The sequence below is a fragment of the Convolutriloba macropyga genome, chromosome 10, assembly GCF_964194025.1.
Source record: "Convolutriloba macropyga chromosome 10, txConMacr16.3, whole genome shotgun sequence".
In the NCBI taxonomy this organism is placed as follows: Eukaryota; Metazoa; Xenacoelomorpha; order Acoela; family Convolutidae; genus Convolutriloba; species Convolutriloba macropyga.
Window position 1 is genome coordinate 45,076,067 of NC_134477.1, and position 21,482 is coordinate 45,097,548.

Below are 21,482 nucleotides of genomic sequence, written 5' to 3' on the forward strand. Positions count from 1 at the left end.
GTAATAAGGGGGAAGATTAACCACTCGTACAATATGGCTGAAAATTGAATGAAAGTTTTCCAACCACCCATGGAGTCTAATGCGACCCCAATGTGAGCTCAGTTGATAATCTTTAACAATTTTCCAAAGGAAATTACGTGATTTTGGGTATGTTTTCAGGGGGTGGGGGTCACATGCAGAGTCAAAATTGAGACCCTGAAAGCCTGAAAACGCTATGCAAAGTATTTATGAGGAGTTTCCCCATCCCAAATGGAGTTCATTGCATTAATTCATACAGTCAAAATCATTATATTGCACATTTTTCTTAACAGAACCACGAAATACACCAGACACTAAAGTGTCAAAATAGGGGTATGTTTCCCGTCTAATTTCTCAAAAACGGCCGATAGAAACAAAACGCCATTTACTGGAATAAAGTACGGCACAAGTTGTGTTCAATGAAATAAACAGATCGAAAATTGGTTCACTCTACGAGGAGATATTTCAACATAAAGGTACGGTACCAAATGACCATTTTTGACTGCCGAGTTTCATGTTTCGCTAACATAAACCATGAAAACGTTGGAAAAGGGGTATATTTTTTTATTTAGTCAGAATCCCCATCAATTGGGCAATCTCAAACACTATAATTTATAATCGGGACAAAAAGAAAATTAACTTTTTATGTCACCGCTGACATAACCGAAAATTAACCAAAATCGAGGTTCGGCGCATACAGGGCAAAAATTGACCTCCTAAACTCAACAAAACGTCATAAAAAATATATACGGGGATACTCTCCGCTAACTCAGGAATCTAGGGAGACATATGTGGGTGCACTTGTGCATTTCGGGATACCGAAATGTAGGTGTCACCAACTTGACCCAAAAGTGTGATTAACTTGAAATTTGCCGTTAAATAACTTTTTGGTCTGTTTGGTTTCAGTTACCAACTGGTGTACAAAGCAAGAACAGTTCAGTGCTAACAAAACGCAACTGCGGTGGTTTGATTTCATTGAGTTGTAACAGAGATATTATCAAAAGCATGAAGTGAATCCTTTTTTTTCGGATTCCGATCGGTGATTTAGATCCGCAAATCTTGCGCAAGAACAGCTCCAGAACGTGTTCTGGCTTTCTTCTGTACAACAGTTATGTTCATCAATACACAATTGGTTGCGTCGAACCTTTACCACGAGTTTTGAAATAAATTTCACAGCTCGCGGTAAAGGCAATAATGTTTTCGATGTTTCTCAGAAATGCCACTCAACAGAATATCCACTAATTCAATACAAACAAAAAAATGTCCTCTTTTCAAGAAATAATGGTTCATTTCTATTAACAGGCATGGTTGCTCGGCGAATAAGGTTAATTGCACTCATAGCCATGAATGTATGACTCTTGAACAAAGAATTTGGTGCAAAATAGAACTTCATTTGTTTTCTCTCCATTTATGTTTAATGCCTCAGTTGATCAAGACATTTCAGTGAATGAAAGGATCTATGGAGCAAAACATTTTAAAATCAACCAAATGTGCTAATGGTGCCTTTTCGATGTAGTAATAAGGGAGAAATCACTACAACTGAGAAGTAATCGGGAAATTTTTGTCTATATTATGATATCAATCTGCGAATTTTGATCCAAAAGTAATGGTGTTACGGAAAAAAAATAATATCTAAATACCTGTTGGGCCTAATTCCCTTGAACCGGGCATCTTTTTAGCCAATAAATGTAGCTCTAATCTGGTTTTGTTGGGGTATCCATTTTGAGGAATATCGAAATCACATAAAATGGTGCCTTTTTGCATATTTACCATCGAACATTTTATTGACCACGGCAAATTAAGGCAGCACCTGAACAGCAAGAGCAAGAAAAAATCAGCTCAAATACTCTGATTATTTTAATAGAACACTTCAGAAGGTATGAACAAGTGCAGCACGGAAATTTGAACAGGTGCATTTTGTTGAATTGCAATAAAACTGAATAGTATTCATAAGATAATATTCTTGTGCTTTGCGCTTTCACTACAAACCTACTCAAAAATTCAATGCTTGACTGGCAAAATTCACAGGTAACGTGTTTCCAGTTTAATTATAGAAAAAATTATTCACGGTCAACCTGCTGAGATCATTGGAAAAGTTAACTTTCCCGTGTCTCCTACCAAGATTACCGGGAAACAAAAGATTCCTTGGTTTTCCAGAGAAAATACTGGACAAAATAAGATTCCCGGATTTCCTGCCAAGATTACCGGGAAACTATAAGATTCCCGGTTTTTCCACCAAGATCACCGAGAAAATATAAGATTCCCGGGTTTCCCGGCAGAGTTTCCGGGATTCGAATCACTGGGTACTTATATATTGTTTTCTACTGCCCTTTTTGAACATTGATCGATGTAATTAACTCATGGGATCAAACAAAAACAACACATGCCGGCCAAAATCAAGAATTTGTTTTAAGAAAAAAGTTCATGAAAATACTTATTACAGGTCCTAACTGCTTTATTCGGAAAACGTGATATTTTTTAACTGCTGCTATTTTCAACTGAAGTTGTATATCTCATTGATGAAACATTCGTGACAGTAATTGGCCAAGTAAAAGTTCAAAACAATTTTAAATATAGCAGGTCAATTCCGGAGATACAGTTCAAAATATTTTCGATATTTAAAACTTTGGTCTCGAATGGTCTATGAATGGATCGAAATGACCAGTTCAAAAAAGTCACTCAAATTTTAAAAGCAATCGAAAATTAAAGTTGAATTGCCCCGTGTGAAAATAAATCCATTAGCAAGAAATCTAATTTTTGTTCAAGCACCCTTTTTTCACACTACTTTTACTGAAAATTATCGTGAAAATAGTCTCGTCGCAAAGCCAATCGCTTTCTAATCCACCAATCTACTTCTTGTTTTGCCGACCAAAAAGAGCAGTCAAATTCGATTTCACAAGCGCCGCAATTTAATGCGAATCTTTTTGATTTTCACGATATGAGAACTGGCGTTGCTATCACTGCAGTGATAGCAACGCCAGTTCTCATATCGTGAAAATCAAAAAGATTCGCATTAAATTAGCATGCATTCTAATTATACAACTTGCAACTTTGCACGATGATTATTTCGATCGGTCAAAACTGACTGAACAAAAAAACAGCCCCCCACTAAAAAAGGGTCCAAACGATGACTTGTTTTTACCTTTTTAAGGGCGCGTTTTCATTTATATTTTATTAATTCAGCGGTAGATTGTGACCATAAGGAGGTCCTGAATCCAATAAAAATACAAATAAATCAACAATCATCAACATTCATCAACCCTGGCATGTTGTAAGAACAAAAATGAGATCCGATTATACGTTTCGAATGGCCACTTGGTTTAATTTTACTATTTCAGTTTGCCAATTACTTTGCGAATGCTGACTACTTCCCCGGGTACTCACACGTGCAGATAGCAGACAACCCCAAAGACCGGTTCCTGGATGTGGTCAAGTGGTTCATATCCTCCTTCAAGCCAGGCTGGAGTGACAAATCTAAGAAACCCTTCAATCCCATCTTGGGAGAAGTCTTCGAGTGTTATTACTACTCTTCAGGGATCTGGTCTATTTGTTGTAACTTTTTGGTGTAGTTTTGTATACTTCTTAGCTGTAGTTTTCTGACAAAAACGCGACATGCGCATATTCTGTTATGTGATAGAGTGTTGCGCCACTTTATCTCATTAATATTCTTTGTTCTCGTATAGAGTATAGTGAGGATTGAGGTCCTCGTTCAAAATGTCTTAATGAATATTTCCATCCAGACCATTTTTGCTTATGAAAATACGCAGGCAGACAGAAATCCCCCTATGATCCGGCCTTGTTTGATTGTGCTTTGTGATGTATTTTGAATCCTGGCTTATCCGGGATTCCTTATAAAGAAATTAAATGAGTGTCGTATAAAAAAGGAGTCTCAGTTTTTTGTTGGCGGGCAAGAGAAATTCTCAAACAATTTTTCTTGTGGTCGTGGACAGTAAAGAGAGGTCATGAAATGATATTAAATAGTTTAGACACTCAAATGGAGAAATATATTGCACCCTAATGAAGGTTTTGCGTACCTTCCTTTTTGTGCGGTGCAGGCTTATGGCTAAAATAAAGGTTTAAAAAATTGTATGGCGCAGACTTTAGTTCACCTAAGAGGAAGTTTTTTTGCTCGTTTGTCGGGCAGAACCTGTTTCTTCTATGTGGCAGAAAGTGTCTAGTCTATGTTGCAGTTGGTTGCGTCTATGGTACAGACTCGGCTCGACCGTAAGTACTGGTGCGTTTATGTTGCCCGCTTACAAAATCCTCGCCTGTGTATGTTTGAGCGCACCATAAACGAGAACAAATGATAACCTCGGACTGGGTAAATGTCAATTTATAAAGGCGGTTTCGGGCAAAAAATTAAATTGAAATTAAATTCATAATGTGTAGATATTCTTCCGTTTCACTTAAGTAGCAAACTGAACAACAAATTGTCCAAATAAACTGGGAATCCCTGTCAGATCTGATCTCAAAACCCCCTGCTCCCTCTGGCCAGTACCTCGGAGTGACCAATCTGGATCTACCCAGACCCGGCAGCAGCTCTGCCAACTCTAGCCGCTGCTCTTCAAGACTGGACTCCTCAAGGGAGCCAGTCCCTTGGGCGGGGGAGGAGGATGTGATAGTGGTAGCTGAACAAGTGTCACACCACCCACCAATCACAGCCTTTTATGCAGAATCGTTGAAAAAGCGGATTCAATTGACAGGAAAGCTAAAGTTTTGGTCTATATAAAACATTAATTGCAGACCAATTTTTCTTGTATTGTGTTTTCATTTTAATTTTGCGTAATTGAAAGTTAACTAATATCAAGAAATAACATACAACTATCTAATGCAACTTTTTTGGCTTCAAACTATCAGAGGGAAATTTTTTTGAACTAGTAAACTATTTTTATAACCGGCTGGTTAACGTTTAAGTCACAATTAATAATACTTCAATTTGAATTTTTGTGCAGTATTCCAAATCAAAATTTGAGGTTCCATGTTCTGCTAAAAAAACTCAAAAGTTACTTACTTAATTATGTTTCTTACCTTAATTCCAACCATACAATTTCAACTTTATACATTGGACTCTTGAGTTCGTTTTTAGGTCACGTATTAGCCAAAAGCCACATGTCCGGATTAAGTGCAGTTATGAAAATGGAGGGAGAATCACTTCTCAAATATCTGGACAACAATGAGACCTACCAAATACAGTACCCTACAGTATACGGAAGAAGTGTATTGTCAAAGCCCTGGGCAGAACTGGGAGATAGAGGAGTTATAACTTGTTTAGAAACTGGTTATAAGGCCGATATTACTTTCCATACGAAAGGGAGTTTCGGGTCGGCTTCAGTTTTGCACTCCGTTTCTGGAAAACTTCTGCAAGGAAGAATTTGACTCCAATTTGATTTAGAGAATTTTGATCAAAAATGCTAATATTCTAACGCACATGTTTTCAAATTTGGAACGCACAAGAGTCTGGACATAGGGTCTTTTGGACGCACGAAGAACGCACAAATCTTTTTAAACGCACGAAAATCTGGACATAGGTACTTTCGGTCTGGGATGGTCTGGACTTATCCATCTGGGACCTCAACCTGAGAAGAAGCCCACTTGTTGAAATGAAAAACTTGCCACCGTTCTCTGTATATGGGCAATATGTCCAAGTACTGAAAAGAATTGAAAGATTAGACGGGTCGATTGATGCGCTGCTGTAAAATCTGATTAGATCTTGTATTCAGAACTTGATCTGGCGGCTACCCGGGTCGAAAGTCCTCCCTATGGTCTCCCATTCTTAGGGTACAATTTTCAAGGGGGGTGGGGGTAATTAAGGTGTTTTATGTTTCACTTCACTAGATATAATGTTCCAAAGCAAAGAAAACTTTGATACAATTCTAATTTGCCCCAGGGTTGCTACAAAAATGGCTGTAAAGGTATATCAGCGGTGATGTTGAAACGATTAACCTGTTGAAACCAACCCGATAGACAAAAGGATAGTGACGTTTCGTACGCTTCGATGGGGTCGAGGAAGATAAAAAGAGCACGGTCAGATAAGTATACCTTAATTCTTTTTTCCCGTTATCAATTAACGCGGGCTGGAGAAATTCAGTGCAATCCGTTGGTATACACATAGGGCAATTAATTATCTCTTAATTGCCCTAAATCCCATATCATTGGTATTTTTTCATACCACACACGAGTAACATTTATTCTCATTTCCTTTTTCGACAAAAGAGTAAGCGAAATCCGTTTTGAAACTCTCTCGTCCTTGCATAAGGATTATAAAACGGATTTCACTTAAAAATTTGAGCAAATTTACTGGCCTCTTAAGTGTGCTAATAACTAGACAGCAACAGACGCTTCGGAACTTATGACGGATCATTAAAGTTTTCATATAAATTCTACTGAATAAAGTATTACTGAATACGCTAACGATTTTGCCTCTAACATTTTCCTTTAATTTTGTAATAATGATCTAAGTAGTCGGTGTCAAAAACTTCGTCAAGCAGGGGAGGACCAATTCGGATTTATAAAAGGTCATTGGAACAAAGAAGTGAAGATATACATGACAGACAAGATAGAAAAGAAAACAAAGATCACAGATGACATGTTGCAGCCATTCTTGCAAGTTGATGGCATGACTATACTGAAAAAACGAGTCAGGTATGCCCAATAACTTTTTCGAAAACTAATTGAGAAATGACTGCAATATTGCGCAGGCCACCAACGGGTTAAAGTGTCGAAGCTGACCGGGGCTAGTCCCCAGAAATGACCATTCGGTGCTCTTGAAAATAGGAGCCTCTACAATATTGGAGCCTATAGAAAATAGATCATCTCAAACAGTCCACCTCTCCTCCCATTGGATAAAAAAAATGAGCTCAAAATATTCTACTCCTCTTCAGAATTGAAATTCTATGACCCACAATACTGAGTGTCATAGCTACCGTTAAGGTATCTGAATAAATTTTTCGAAACCGATGTCTAACAAAATAGCAACTATGAGACTTAGTTAGCGCCAGACATTGTTGTCGTAAAGTTCCTGCATAACGATATCGGTGTTCAAGCCGTAAGCGGGCAACAATACTAAATGGATTCAATCTTTTAATTACAATATATCCTAATTTCATCTCAGGATTCTTCCAGCACTTAAACGACTGAATAAAGTTAGATACCTTTTCAAGGTCGTTGATGCATTTTTGACGAACAATTTTTGTTGCACTGGTCAATGAAACAAGAACATTGCAGCAGATTTAAAATCACATGCAGATTTATGGCCGTTAATCATTTCTGGATATCAACATTGTTCCAGTATTTTACATTAGCTTTGAGGTATTTGTTTGCTATTTATGATAGATTTATTGATGTTGCTTTAGGCCTCTCGAACAGCAAGAAGAGCATGAGTCGCGTGTAGTTTGGAAAGAATTGATATCCAATTTGAGAGAGAAATGCTGGCCTGAGGCGTCTGAAGCCAAACACAAGGTAATCCAAAGATAAGCTGGATTTAGTCCATAGGTGTTCCTCCCTGACAAATAAAAGCCGACTAATAAATTTAGGCTTCATTTTTTAAGAACCTAACAATACTATTGTCGGTTCATAATCTTACATTTAATTGATAAAATTAACTAAATTTGAAATCTAGTTCCACCAACTCTCAACTCTCTCTACTTAAATTAAGGCGCATGATGCCCACTCTTACATCTTTTTGGTCTGTCAAGGGGGTAAAATGATGTAAGAATTCGGGGGTAACGGAGAAATTACCCCCGAACTCTTAAATCATTTTACCCCCCCCCCCCCTTGACAGACCAAAAAGATGCAAGAGTGGGGGGTTAATTTGTCTTTTACCCCCTCACTCTTACACCATTTTACCCTCGTTGGAAGCCTAATGCAGCCCAAAAAGAGGTAAGAGTTTTGAGGTGCATTTTCCTAAAAAATCCTCCCATTGCAGCCCCACTCTTACATCATTTTGGGCGGAAAAATTTGACCCGGAGCAGAACAATCCTTTTCATAAAATATCCTCAGCACATGTACTTACGAAACAAAAAATGCTTTGTTAAAATGGGGCAGGGAAAGAATTTTTCGTTTCCAGGTGGAGCAGGAACAAAGAGAGAAGAAGAAAGAGAGGGAAAAGACTGGGGAAGAATGGGTTCCAAGACACTTCGAAGTGTACAAAAAGGGAAAAGATTGGGACTATTGGAAGTACAAAGATGCGTTAGAGGACAAAGCAAAGGCATGAGACACCAAGCAATCATTTTTTGAAATGGCTTCTAAAAAAACTGCAACAAAGGTCAATTTAACATGATGAAGACAAAAGTGGCAGCTTCGTCAATACCCGATATGACTACCCAGGTTGAGGTCCAGACCCAAGTTTTTGTCTGATCAGACTTTCCAGACCCAAATAATCTCTGATCAGACTTTCCAGACGGAAATTAACCCTGATCAGACGTTCCGGACCCAATTTACCTCTGATCAGACTTTCCAGACTCAGAGGGTCTCTGATCAGACTTTTCCAGACCAAAGGCGTTCTGATCAGACCATCTTGAGACCATGGTCCAGACTTTAATCAGACTATGATCAGACTCAAGTGCGCTCGAAGAGGTTATGATCAGACCCAGTTGCGCTGGAAGCATTTATGGTCAGACCCAGTTGCGCCTGCAGCCATTTATGATCAGACTGAAGCGCACTCGAAACTGGTTCTGATCAGACTTAAGTGCGCTCGCAAGAGTCTGATCAGAGAAAAATTTTATTATGAACAAATTTCTTGATTTTGCTAAAATTTACTCATTTCAAATAACTTAAGCTTGCAGTACTCAATTCATCTAAGGAAAAACCAATTACTAAAGTATTCCGGTTCCTGTAGTTTCGGTCTGGCAACACACGGGTGTGCGCTCGATTGGGCCTGATCATAAAGCAATTTGGGTCTGCACCTCAACCTGGTCAGCATTAAAGTTCGCTACCAATCATACCCAGGATGAGGTCCATACCGAAATTGAGCTATGATCAGACCCACTCTAATGCACACCCCTGTGTTACCAGACGGAAAAAACAGGGTCTGGACAGCGGTTTGAGCGCAAAATTGTCAGGGCCATGGTCTGATTTAGGTTTGATCAGAGGTCAATTCGGTCTGGAAGGTCTGATCAGAGGTCATTTCGGCCTGGAAATTTTGATCAGAGGCGGATTTGAGCGCACTTGAGTCTGATCAGCGGGCGTGTCGAGCGCACTTGAATATGAGCCTTTTTGCTTATTTTTTATTGAGTAGGTGATAATGGCGCTGCCAGGAGCCAGAAAAAATGATATCTGTTCTGACCAGAGACTGATTTGGAGTCCCTTTCCTTCGATCTGCAAGATCAGGAGAAAAGATTCCAACCGGTGCGGTCCTTTTATAAAGAAGAATAGCAACTGTAGATTCAGACATTTGTCGATTTTGAATTGACACCATTGAATTTTCTGCTGGAGACATCGACTTCTTTGATATGCAAATATTATAACGATACTTAAAATTTCGTGCGTGTTTAAGTATAGTCTCTGATCAGAGGTAACTTCGGTCCGGAAAGTCCGATCAGAGGTCATTTCAGTCTGGATAGTCTGCTCATAGCTCAATTTGGTTCTGGACCTCAACCTGGGCATCAGTCTTAAACAAATAATGGGAACATTAACATACACTTCCTTCATAACATTACGGAATCAAGTTTATTTTGAAGGCCAATAAACGTAAAAATTGTTTACGTAACGTAATTCAGAAACTTTTAAGATGTATCAAAATTGAAACGATATTAATATTGATTTCCTAGATGCTTCAAAAGGAAAAATCAACCAGTTCGATTAACTAAAGGTCTTTGTTAATGCTATGTGACCGTGGTCTTACTTGAAAAGACAAATTTCTTACCTATGCTTGATAAAACAACAAGACAACTTGCTTACCAAAAATTGGAAAATATAAACTACAGCATTATATCAATGACGCAAAGAGTAGATTTTTTACTCAGTAGTATGACTTATTTTTATCCCCACATAGCGCTGCAAAAGGTCGCCAATTGATTTCTGCATTTTCTATTACGAATAAAATCAACAGATGAATTTTCTTAATTTTCTTAATATTATCATACACGTTAGCGTACTAATCTTCAGTTGGCCTTTTCGTTCCACAATTAGTACTGCGAGTGCTTGTCTGAATTTATTTAACTATTGGGTTTTTCTTTCCTGTGAATTAGTCACAATGTTACATATGCCAGTTGTTAGGGTCCTATAGAGGTATAATTACTTTGAAAAGTTAAATATTACTGAATTTGAACACGCACATTTTTTCAAGCATAGTGTGCTGAACGTTGCATACAGTACCTGAGCATCTCTTGTAACCAATTCGCGTGTGTTTCCTTATTCTAAAAGCTTCGCCCCTCTAGCGATATATACGTTGATTAGTTAGAGCTTCTTGTGAAGATATGTCGACCTAATCCTATTCATAGTTTACATTAGGTTGCTCTTTGTCAATCCTCATGATATGTGCATATGCATACGCAAATGAGCATACGCAAATGAGCATAAGAAATCGAGTCAGTTTATTGGAACAAATTGTTACGTCTTACTGCGTACAAAGGTAATACTCATTCGAAACTCGAAACTGAATTGATTATGCCTATTTTGTTCTCCAAAAACATTTTTGTTAGATACTGGGAAAGTGCTTCTTTTTTAATAACTGAACTTAAATTTTTAAAAAAAAACGTTACGTATTTCCTGCTTTCGGAAAACAAATTCAAATTTTTGTTGAGCCTGTTATTATTTTTTAAACTTTCATCATTGGTATCGATATCAGATTGCTAGCATTAGTCACATATGCTATGATGCGTAAGATAGAGACTTGTTGCCGACTAAAATTTACCAAAACATTTTTTCGAAAATATCGTTCCTCTTTCGGTTTTTGTCAGAATTTTTAACTTTTGATTCTTCGGCATTGTACTCTTCTATATCAGTTGTCGGTACTAGAAAACCAGAAGCAAATATTTCAGTGCTTTATTGTTGGGAGTTTGGAAAACTGAAATCCTTAAAATAAAAAATGAATTGTTTTTTGGGTAATTTATATGATTTTTCGCAACAATTCTGCTCGCTAAGAAATCCATTCTCTACGAGATTTCGCCAAATTCATAGTGAGTACAAAAACGAAAGTCTATTCGTTTCTTCGGTCCGTTGTTGATTATTAAAATTTTTGTTAGAATTTCTGAATTTTTTTACTCTCCGAAGTTTAGTTTGTTTTTTATTGGAGTTAGTGTTCGCATCGAATTCAAAAATAGTGGAAAAATTCCGAGTCAGCAAAATGACGTGAATGATCTGATGATTTGATGCTTGTTTTATGGAAATTTTTTGTTATTCAAGGATGTACTTTTGCGACTCTAACAAAAGGTTGAAAACTTAACCTGTTTGTCTGTTTGAATCAAATCACATAGAATTATTACTAAATTTGCGCAACCAGGCAATAAATTGTCTCATCAAATTAATATTTTTAGCGTCTGCCGGTTCCAAATTTTCGGAGTAAAATTATATCTTAACCACATTTCACTTTTCCTCTTACGTAGTAAATATTAGCCAATCAGAATCGAGTATTTCTAAATAACAAATACGCATATAAATCGTTCCAAATAAGATTTCAATACGTTCTAATATACGTAGAAAGTTCCGAAAAAGTTCATTTAACCTAATTTTAAGAAAATATAACCACTATATGTATCGATTAAGCTGGTTTTCGACTTAATATTTTTAGGTTTTCTAGACAATTGCCGATTGAATACGAACTGATTTGACGTCAATAACATCAGACAAAAAACCAGTAAAAGAGCATCAAAAAACCTTGCCGTCTAAGCTTTCACTTGTTGCTATGATCATCGTTAATGCTTGTACGTTGTCTGGATCGTTACTTTGTACATTACTGATGCTTACACGTTGTTACTAATGAACTGAATTGAAACCGGAAGAGTGTTTTCACCTTCAATATTAGTGCCGCGAATAAAGCGCGGACAATTTTTGCAACTCACACAAACATATCTACTTACAATTACGGATTACCCTCTTACGCTTCACAACGTGCAGAAATTTGAAGTGGTTGAGAACATTTAAGAAACTTCAGACAGGGTGCCACACCAAAGTAGATCACTGTGTGAGGTATAGCTTCATCAGAGAGCTTCAACTCAAGGGAAAAATTAAAAGAGGTCAATGTTCAAGTGTCGTGGTAATGCAGTGTGCCAGGGTTGTGGTAATGTGGTCCAACACAACACGATAGCAAACAATCAAGAATTCAACAAATAAGGTTCAAGAGATGAAAAACCGTAAGACTGAACTTAAACGTTTAAATAATTTCATAATGCAGTAAACTGTTTCAAGATTAATTTAGACGGCAAGAAACCCAACCCGTGAACTATTTTTTTTCTCGATCTCGCATGAGGAGTAAAAATTAAAATATTCTCTGTAGAAATTATTGGTAAGGGGCCCACGCAAATATAATTTTTGAGACGAAAAAAGATCGATTTTGAAAATTTTTGGTAGATTTACCAAAAATTCAAAAATATTGATATAATTTGTTCGTATATCAAAAAATAACCTCTGATAAAGAGAAAATTGAAAAAAAACTATGCTAATTTGTCCAATTTTGAAAATTTTAGGTCAATTTTGATGTAAAAAAAAACATAGAATATCAATATAGTATATCAAAGTATAAAATTTTGACAAATTTGTCAAAAAATCAATTTTCCAGCAAGAAGGTTCGTAAATTGAGTGAAACTCAATTAACAAGGAAAAAGTTGTGAAAATTTTCACAACCTCCGGCCAACAGAAAAAAAACGACTGCATCCGTATAATTTTTCTCGTCGCTCGTTTATGTACCGTTTCGTGCGCGTCATTTTTGTCCTTTAAATTTTCAGTTCTCCGTTTTCCCTTTTTTCAATAACGTCGCTCTCCCAAAACTTCGCTTTTCGTTTTCTTCTGTCTACTTTTCAGAATTTCAGTGTAGTATGTCATATGTGATGAAGTATGTTGTTGTTTTTGCTGTAGTATGTTGAGCATGCTAGTATGCTGGTTTGTTGTTTAGGCCTTATAGCTTTCTAGGGTGTGACTTAAGTTTATTCTCGAGTTACGGCTGGATTGTCTCTTGACTTTCCTAACCGTCTTAGTATACAAATACACTATTGTAGTTTATTCGTTTTTGCTGTAGTTTGTTTAATACCGTTAGTATGCTGATTGTTTGTTGTGGTTTGGGTTTTGCTAGGATGTGACTTAAGTTTATTCTGGAGTTACGGCTAGTAAATTTCTTGACCTTTACATCCCTTTAGTGTACTACTGCATTGCCGTAAATTAGTTTGTCGTTAAATTTGTCGTTATAGACCCATTAGGAACTATGTTAGATTGTCTTTCAGTAGCTTCTCTCTTTCTTCCTAGGGTGTGACTTAAGTTTGTTCTGGAGTTACGGCTAGGTTGTTTGGTTGACTTTTTTGCTGCGGTCTGCTAACATAGTTTCTCCCGCCCGTTCATTCCCACCGTCCCGTTTCGTTGTGTTGCACGTTTTTCGCTCGCTTTCCCGCACGTCCCGTTTCCGTTCCGTCGCGCACTGCTCGCTCGACTTCTCGTTTGTCCCGTTTCCGTTGCGTCGCGCGTTGCTCGCTCAACTCACCGTCCGTAACTTCTCCGTTTTGCCGCGCGTTGCTCGCTCGGCTTCCCGTGTGTCTTTTGTCTCCCTCCGTGTTGAGCGCATAGCGTTCAGCGCTCCACTTCTGTTTTTGTCGGGCACCGTGTGCTCGACGACCTTCCCTGCTCTTTGGGTGGTTTGTTTTACAAACTGTCTACAGTGTGCCGTGTTTGGTGCCTTTTTGCGTTGGGATTGTGTTGTGTGGGTTTGATTTGTTTGGAGTGTGCTTATAAAAGATAACCGTGTGCAGTGGTAGTTTTGCTGGTAATTGGAAATAATAACATCGTGGTAATTGGAAATAATAACATCCTCTAATAGTCTTGATCAAGAAGTCAAAAAGTTGTACGCTGCCAGGTCAAAGCGTGAAGATGAATTGCATGCTATACATGAAGATATTCATTGTATAAATAGTCAAAGTAGGCAAGTGAAAGTTGAACGCCTAGTAGCAAAGTGCAACGAAGCATTTATAACTGTTGTAGACAAAAATGAGGACCTGATTGCATTTGCTGGAAAAACGGAGAACCCAAGTGCACTTGTTCCTTCATTAGAGTCTTACTTGGAGGCAATGACAACTAAGAATGACAAGATACTAACTTCAGCACGAAACTACATCAACTCTGCTGATGATAAAATGAGTGAGCTCCAGGAACCAAGGGCTCCCATTCTTTCTAGACTTCCCTCAATTATGACCTCGTCAAAAACATCTAGTCAGCGTAAACATGATTACATAATTGCTAAAATGAAGCGCGAAGAAATTGAAAAACAGAATGAGGCAGCCATTCGCCTTGCTAAACAGAAAAAGCAAATTGAATTAGATGAACTGGAGGAAAACTCTGCAAGAATTTGAATTGCTGGACGCCGGTTCTAAAGGTAGCCAATCTGAAACAACTGCAAGTGCTACGAGCTCAATGAGAAGTGAAAAGGCTGTCCAAGACTGGATCAACACCTCACTTGCTTTACGTTTTCACAATGGGGAGAAAACTAGCGAACCAGAGGTTATGATTGACCCTCCAGAATGTCCTAGCCACAACAACGGCAAAACAGTGGAAGATCAGAACATTGAAATTTCAAGGCATTCTATTCCAAAAAATTGTCGAGGCAATTACATTTTAAGCAATGAGACCTTGCAGCAACTCGACCCCTATTATACTCCACCTGAAAATTTTTGGCTGCTGCTAACACACAAGCGTTGTACCAGGCGCACCTAGGGGCGCAAATGGATCAAACAGGCCAGCAAGGCACGGCGCTTCCAAGCATAACAAACCAAGGAACCGCGGATAGTGAGCCGCCTTCTGTACACGCCCCAGGGGCTTCTTCACCGCCCATTCAACAGCCCATTCTGCCACAGACGTTCGCACCACAAGAAAGTAAGAATATTGCAACCGAGTTATTTCCCAACGCACGACTTCAAATCTCGCAATCCAGGGGACCTGAAACATCAAGTCTGCCCGAGAATAATTCGGCCCAGCGTATATGCCCCCGACAACAAATTAATTTTGTCCCCCGAGCACCAAACGCCTTCCTCCTTTTCCGACAACAAATCATCCAGCCCCCGCAATAAACGTTCCCTTGCACCCAAGCGCCCCACCAAGTCAAAACACTCAACAGCACAACTCCGAACCCGCTCGTCCTAATGACTTTCCCTTTCAGAACCCTGTTTTCGTACCTAACTACACTGCTCCCATTGCACACTCCCCTTTCATTAATCAGCCTCTCGTCAACAACACATTTCAGAATAATAATAACCGAGTACACAAAGTCGTACGTTCCGTTGCTCCTCCTGTCCCAAATATGCCTAATATCCCTCTTGGCCAAAACTTTGTGCCAAATATGAGTCATTGGCGGTTTCCACAGCACAGACCGTCAATAGTCAACCAAGACAACCACCGTGAATAGTCTGCCTCCAAATGTACACACCCATATCGCACCATCAAGCACTAATGTTCCACTACAAAATTATCAGAATTCGCCCCCTTTGATTGATTTGCAATAACTATCAGGTGCACAGCAGGAAAACCTGATCGCGACTACTAGTAATGTTGTACCTGGTCTAGCCACTCCGGTTTTTCAGCCAACATACTCCTATGTTGGGCCCACTCCGTTGAGTTGGAGCGGTCCGCAGGTGTCTGCACCTGCCCCTCCGATACCGGAAAGTGCGTCATTGATTAGGGAATTAGCTGATGCAATAACCAGCAAAAAAAATGACCCCTTGCCAGAATGGAAACTTGCACAGTATAATGGCGATCCATTACAATGGCACAAGTGGTATGGTCAATTCAAAAGCGCGATTGACTAGCAATCGCTAACTGATGACGTTAAATTGACATACCTCAAAACCCTCGTCACCGGTAAAGCAAAGATTGCAATCGCCGAGTTTGCTTACTGTGGTTTAATGTACAAGGATGCACTAAGGACTTTAGAACGTAAATTTGGCCAGCCACAGGCAGTCGTAAGTGCACACTTGGATAATGTAAGCAATTTTCCGCCTCTCAAAATGCACAATAGTGATAACATCATTAACTACTCTGCAGCCATATCCGGCCTCGTTGGGGTTTTCTGACTTGATGCTGACTTGAAAAGCGCTTCCCTACCTAACCAATCGGTACAGAAGTTACCACCAAACATGAAAGAGTCATGGTCGCTCTTTACGGTTAAGAAGCACTGGGTTAAACCTACCCTCCTTGACTTTAACGATTGGCTCAAAGAAAAGGCTGAGGCCCATGATCTTATGAAACAAAGCGCAACCAAGGCAAGGCCTGAAGATAACAGCACTTCAGTAACCAAGATCAAAACAACCTCAAAAGTGTTTGCATCAAATTCACAACAAAGGGAAACAAAGAAGCAAATGGCATCTTCTTCCACAAGCACTTACTCTCGGTGCATTGTATGCAAAGGTAACCACCGGCTATGGGAGTGTCGAGTTTTCAAAGAAAAGACCTCAACCCAGAGAGCTAAGTTAGTGGCGGATAATAAACTTTGCTTTTCGTGCTTACGCGAGAAGCACACGTTCCGCCAGTGCCCTCAACCAAGAAAGTGCCGAGCAGAGGGGTGTAATAGTTCGCATAACACACTTTTGCATGGGGCAGATAGGTTTTCCCGACAAAACAATCAACAAATCCCAATACCATCCAGTCTTCTGTCAACATAGGTCAAAGTAAAGCAATCACCAGTCAACAGCCGTCCAATAAGACCACAGCAATGTCTTCTGTTACTGATGTTAAGGGGCTCCTTCAGGTAACGGAATTACATTTGGTCAATTCGTCCGGTTTAGATACCAAGGCTTTAGAATTGTGTGATACCGCCTGCAGTAACTCTTGGTGGCCGGTAGTCTTGCAGACAGACTCGGTTTGCACGGTAAAGCACTAAAGTTAACTGTCAAGGTTATTAATACCGAAGAAGTAGTTGACACTAGGATTGTTGAAGTTACTGTGAAACCAAGAGAACATCAAGATTTTGAACCATTTACCATCAACCCTTTCGTTAAAGAGAATCTGAACGTCGGCTCTGATATAATTAATGTACAGGCCCTGCAAGAGACTTACCCACACTTAGCAGTCCTTGATCCCGTGACATATTCCTATAAAGACATTGAGATGATACTCGGACAAGATGTCTATCATGCCATCCGCCCGTTAGAATACTTCTCTGCCGATGAGAAGCGTTCACCCGTTGCCGTACGCATACCCATAGGTTGGGTCTTAAGCGGTCCGTTACCATCAAACTCGTGTTTAACCTCAACGTGCTTTAAAGTGAATATCGAACAGGACAATGAGTTAGCAAGTCAAGTAAAGTCATGGTACGACATTGACTCATTCGGAGCAAACAAGCAGGTTGACCCACGATCTGCAACAGACGCAAGGGCTTACGAAATCCTTGAAAGTACCACCATACACAATGGCCTGAGATATGATGTCGGAATGCTGTGGGCAGCAGACAACACCAAGCTCCCCAATAATTACTTCTCCTCCCTTGTGCAACTAAAGTCTCTCGAAAAACGATTGGCCAAGGATGAAGACCTCAGAGAGGAGTATACTAATACCATCAAAGAAGACCTAAATAAGGGGTATGTAATTGATGTTCTGGATGCTCACAAGGTTGAGAGTCGGTCCGATAGAGAGTGGTATCTACCCCACCATCCGGTTTCTAACCCGAACAAATCGGGTAAGGTGCGTAGGGTGCTCAATGGAGCAGCAAAATTTCATGGTGCCTCACTGAATAAATCTTTGCTCACTGGCCCTGATATTCTCCAAAACCTTATTTACGTACTTCTTCGCTTCCGACAACATCCATATGCCGTCTCTGCCGACATCGAGGGAATGTTTCTACAGGATGGTGTATTACCATCAGATCAACCATCACTTCACTTTCTCTGGCGGGAGCACCCCACAACTAACGTTGTAGTGTATCAATATACGCGCCACATATTCGGAGCTAAAGACTCGCCCACATGCGCCAACTATGCATTACAACGCACTGCGAGAGACAATGCCAAGTTTTACCCCGAAGCTGCAAAAGCCGTCCTTGAAAACTTCTACAAGGACGATTACCTTGACTCAGTGGAGTCTCCTGAGAAAGCCACCAATAGACCAAAGGACTTGGTACATCTTCTCCATCTCGGTGGGTTCAAGCTAACAAAGTTCGTAAGCAATGTACCAAAACTAGCTGACCGAATTGATGGTTCCTCTCAATCTACTGAGTCCAAGGTTATTGTTTCATGTCAGGGGGATTCATCGCACGTGCTATGGTTAAAGTGGGATCACACCAATGACACTTTGTTGTGAGTAGGGGTACAAGCTGCACTATCACCAAGTCCCTCGCGCAACGCTTGGTCCTAAGTCTCGTCTCGAAAGTCTTTGACCCCATTGGTCTTGTCGCACCGTTTACCGTCGTTGCGCGACTGCTCTTAAAAGACATCTGGCGTGTCACAGGACAACAATGGGATGACGAGCTCCCACAAGACATGGTTCAAAGGTTTTTGTATTGGAGTGCGGACTTACCAAACCTTGAAAACATCAAAATTCCCCGAAGTTATTTTACTGGACCCTTTGATAATGTAGAATTGCATTTGTTCGGTGACAGTTCCCAGGATATATTTAGTGCCGTCACATTTTTTCGAGTCCGAGTAACAACTCCTGCGGGCAAGGTAAAAACAGAGCTTGCGTTTGTTTTGGGGAAAGCGCGCGTGGCGCCAATGAAAGTAACGACTGTCCCAAAACTCGAATTACAAGCAGCTCTACTTGCTGCTCGACTGAAAAGGGAAATTACACAAGCACTTACCGTAACTGTTAACCAAGTATTCATGAGGACAGATAGCACGACCGTTCTCCAATGGATTAACTCTAATGAAAAGCAACCAATCTTTGTTGCAAACCGTGTTTGCGAAATTCTGGAGTATACCAGCGTTGACCAATGGAACCACGTTGCAACTAAGGATAATCCAGCTGACGCTGGCACGCGTGAAATGTCCGCTGAGATTTTACAACTAAGCAGTTGGGTCAAGGGTCCACGTTTCCTAACTAATTCACGTTTCCCGTTTGTGCCGAACAAAAACGTCATTAAAATCATCAAACTTGGCGTCAACCAAGCAGTCACTATAGAAGACACTGTATCTTTGACTACATCTGTCAAAAAAACAGATAACTCCCGTTACTTCAATATTTCCGTTTGATAAGTTTAGTTCTTATCAAAAGTACTTGCGCATTGCCGCATACGTTCTCCGGCTTTTGCCAAAACAAGCCGGCTACCGTAACCTCGATGGTAGCATTACTGACCCTACTGAGCGTGACGAAGCCGAACGTCATATACAGTACTTGGTACAAGGAGAGTCTTTTGCAACCGAAAGAAAAGATCTTCTTGACAATAAATCAGTTAAACGGAGTAGCCGAATTGCTCCACACTCACCGTTTATTAGTCCAAATGGGCTAATCCGCTCCTCGGGCCGCATCAAGCGGTTAATTGAAGTTGGGTTTAACGTAAAGTACCCAATCATCTTAGATGCACGTCATCCGTTTGTAAAATTGTTCCTTCAACATACCCACGTAAAGCATTTTCATCAAGGCGTTGAATACCTAAGATCAATTGTGCAGGAACACTATACAGTACTGAAACTAAGATCGTCTTTACGTTCCATCAAAGCACACTGCCTGAGCTGCCGAGAATTCCAAGCTGCTACTATGCAACCAATCATGTCCGACTTACCTAAAGAGAGACTTGTTTACCAGTCGCCTCCCTTCGCGAACACTGGCGTCGACTACTTTGGGCCATTCTATGTTACTGTCCGCCGTACTACTGAGAAAAGGTGGGGCTTCCTCTTCACCTGTCTCACTACTCGCGCTGTCCATGTCGAGATAGTTACATCCATGGACACCAGTTCTTGTGTTATGGGAGTTGAGCGGTTTCTGTCACCTAGGGGTACACCTGCCATGATTTGGTCAGACAATGGCACTAACGTTTTTGGAGCGGAGAAAGAACTCCGAGAAAGCATTGAAAAAAGGAACGTTGTCAACATTGCAGCTGAGCTCGCTCACAAAGGCATAAAGTGGAGATTCAATCCACCCAGCGCACCACATCAAGGTGGTATCTGGGAGAGGTCGGTACGCAGCTTCAAGCGCGTGTTGTATACTATTCTTGGCACGCGTCGCCTCACGGATGAAGTACTGCATACTACCTTTTGTCTCGTTGAGAATGCTCTCAATTCGCCTCCCTTAACACCCGTAAGCGCTGATCCGTGCGATTTGAACGCTTTAACGCCCAAACACTTTCTTTTAGGAGAATACTCTACCGGTATTCCGTCTGTTGTCGGCAATAATGAGCTTGACCATCGTAAACGTTACGCCCGTGCGCAGTCGTACGCTATTGCGAACTGGTCCCGCTGGATCAGAGAGTACGTACCGACGCTCTAAGTGGCAGACGCCTGCCGAGCAACACCTTAAAACCGGTGACTTGATTTGGATAGTTGAGGAAACCAACCCTAGGGGTTACTACCCAACCGCTCGAATTGTGGAACTCCGTTACGGCTCCGATAGCGTCGCGCGCTCCGCCGTTTTACGTACGTCGACCGGTTCACTCGTCCGCCCGCTTGTAAAAACTTGTACCACTTTTCCCAACATCTTCTTCCGGGCCGGAGGATGTTACGTAGTAAATATTAGCCAATCAGAATCGAGTATTTCTGAATAACAAATACGCATATAAATCCTTCCAAATAAGATTTAAATACGTTCTAATATACGTAGAAAGTTCCGAAAAAGTTCATTTAACCTAATTTTAGGTAAATATAACCACTATATGTATCGATTAAGCTGGTTTTCGACTTAATATTTTTAGGTTTTCAAGACAATTGCCGATTGAATACGAACTGATTTGACGTCAATAACATCAGACAAAAAACCAGTAAAAGAGCATCGAAAAAACCTTGCCGTCTAAGCTTTCACTTGTTTCTATGATCATCGTTAATGCTTGTACGTTGTCTGGATCGTTACGTTGTACATTACTGATGCTTAGACGTTGTTACTAATGAATTGAATTGACCACCGGAAGATTGTTTTCACCTTCAATATTTCCTATTTTAATACATTGTAAATGTGAAACGTATTTACAAAATTCTGGGATGTAAAGCCGGTGCCCTAAATAAAAATATCAGCCGCATTCTTTGTAACTAGTTTTTCTTTTGGTACAGATAGACTCTAGGATTAAGATATTATGCTGTTTTAGTTGAATAAATGCAAAATCTTTGCGAAAAAAGACGAGACTAATTTCTATAAATGTATGTTTGATCACGAAATATAAAGAGGCGTTGCCGATGGACAACCCGAAGACAATTATT

At 40.0% G+C, this 21,482-nt stretch overlaps 2 protein-coding genes across 3 annotated transcripts in view; both read left to right on the plus strand.

The window, feature by feature from the left end:
- The window catches only part of LOC142348036 (oxysterol-binding protein-related protein 9-like), a 101,592-nt gene extending 96,845 nt beyond the window's left edge, over positions 1–4,747 (plus strand). Inside the window, exons 10-11 of the mRNA XM_075399203.1 lie at positions 3,357–3,548; positions 4,475–4,747. Of these exons, the coding sequence (XP_075255318.1) occupies positions 3,357–3,548; positions 4,475–4,747 (465 nt within the window). The remainder of the gene's footprint in view (positions 1–3,356; positions 3,549–4,474) is intronic.
- A 361-nt stretch (positions 4,748–5,108) lies between these two features.
- LOC142348591 (uncharacterized) lies at positions 5,109–8,301 on the plus strand. Of its 2 annotated transcripts, none has more exons than XM_075399985.1 (4): positions 5,109–5,381; positions 6,505–6,660; positions 7,371–7,476; positions 8,084–8,301. In XM_075399985.1, exons 1-4 carry the CDS (start codon positions 5,128–5,130, stop codon positions 8,228–8,230), a joined length of 663 nt encoding a protein of 220 aa, XP_075256100.1. In that variant the 5' UTR covers positions 5,109–5,127; the 3' UTR covers positions 8,231–8,301. The 2 variants fall into 2 exon arrangements, with proteins under 2 accessions (XP_075256100.1, XP_075256101.1); XM_075399986.1 differs by having other exon boundaries at positions 5,109–5,378; positions 6,507–6,660.
- The last annotated feature ends 13,181 nt before the right edge of the window (positions 8,302–21,482 follow it).

Excerpts from the sequence above, each read along its gene's own strand:
- LOC142348591 (XM_075399985.1), top strand. The coding sequence starts at position 5,128 with ATGTCCGGATTAAGTGCAGTTATGAAAATGGAGGGAGAATCACTTCTC. Across the intron at positions 5,382-6,504 it reads GTTTCTGGAAAACTTCTGCA|AGGGGAGGACCAATTCGGAT; the intron begins AGGAAGAATTTG and ends ACTTCGTCAAGC. Across the intron at positions 7,477-8,083 it reads CGTCTGAAGCCAAACACAAG|GTGGAGCAGGAACAAAGAGA; the intron begins GTAATCCAAAGA and ends TTTCGTTTCCAG.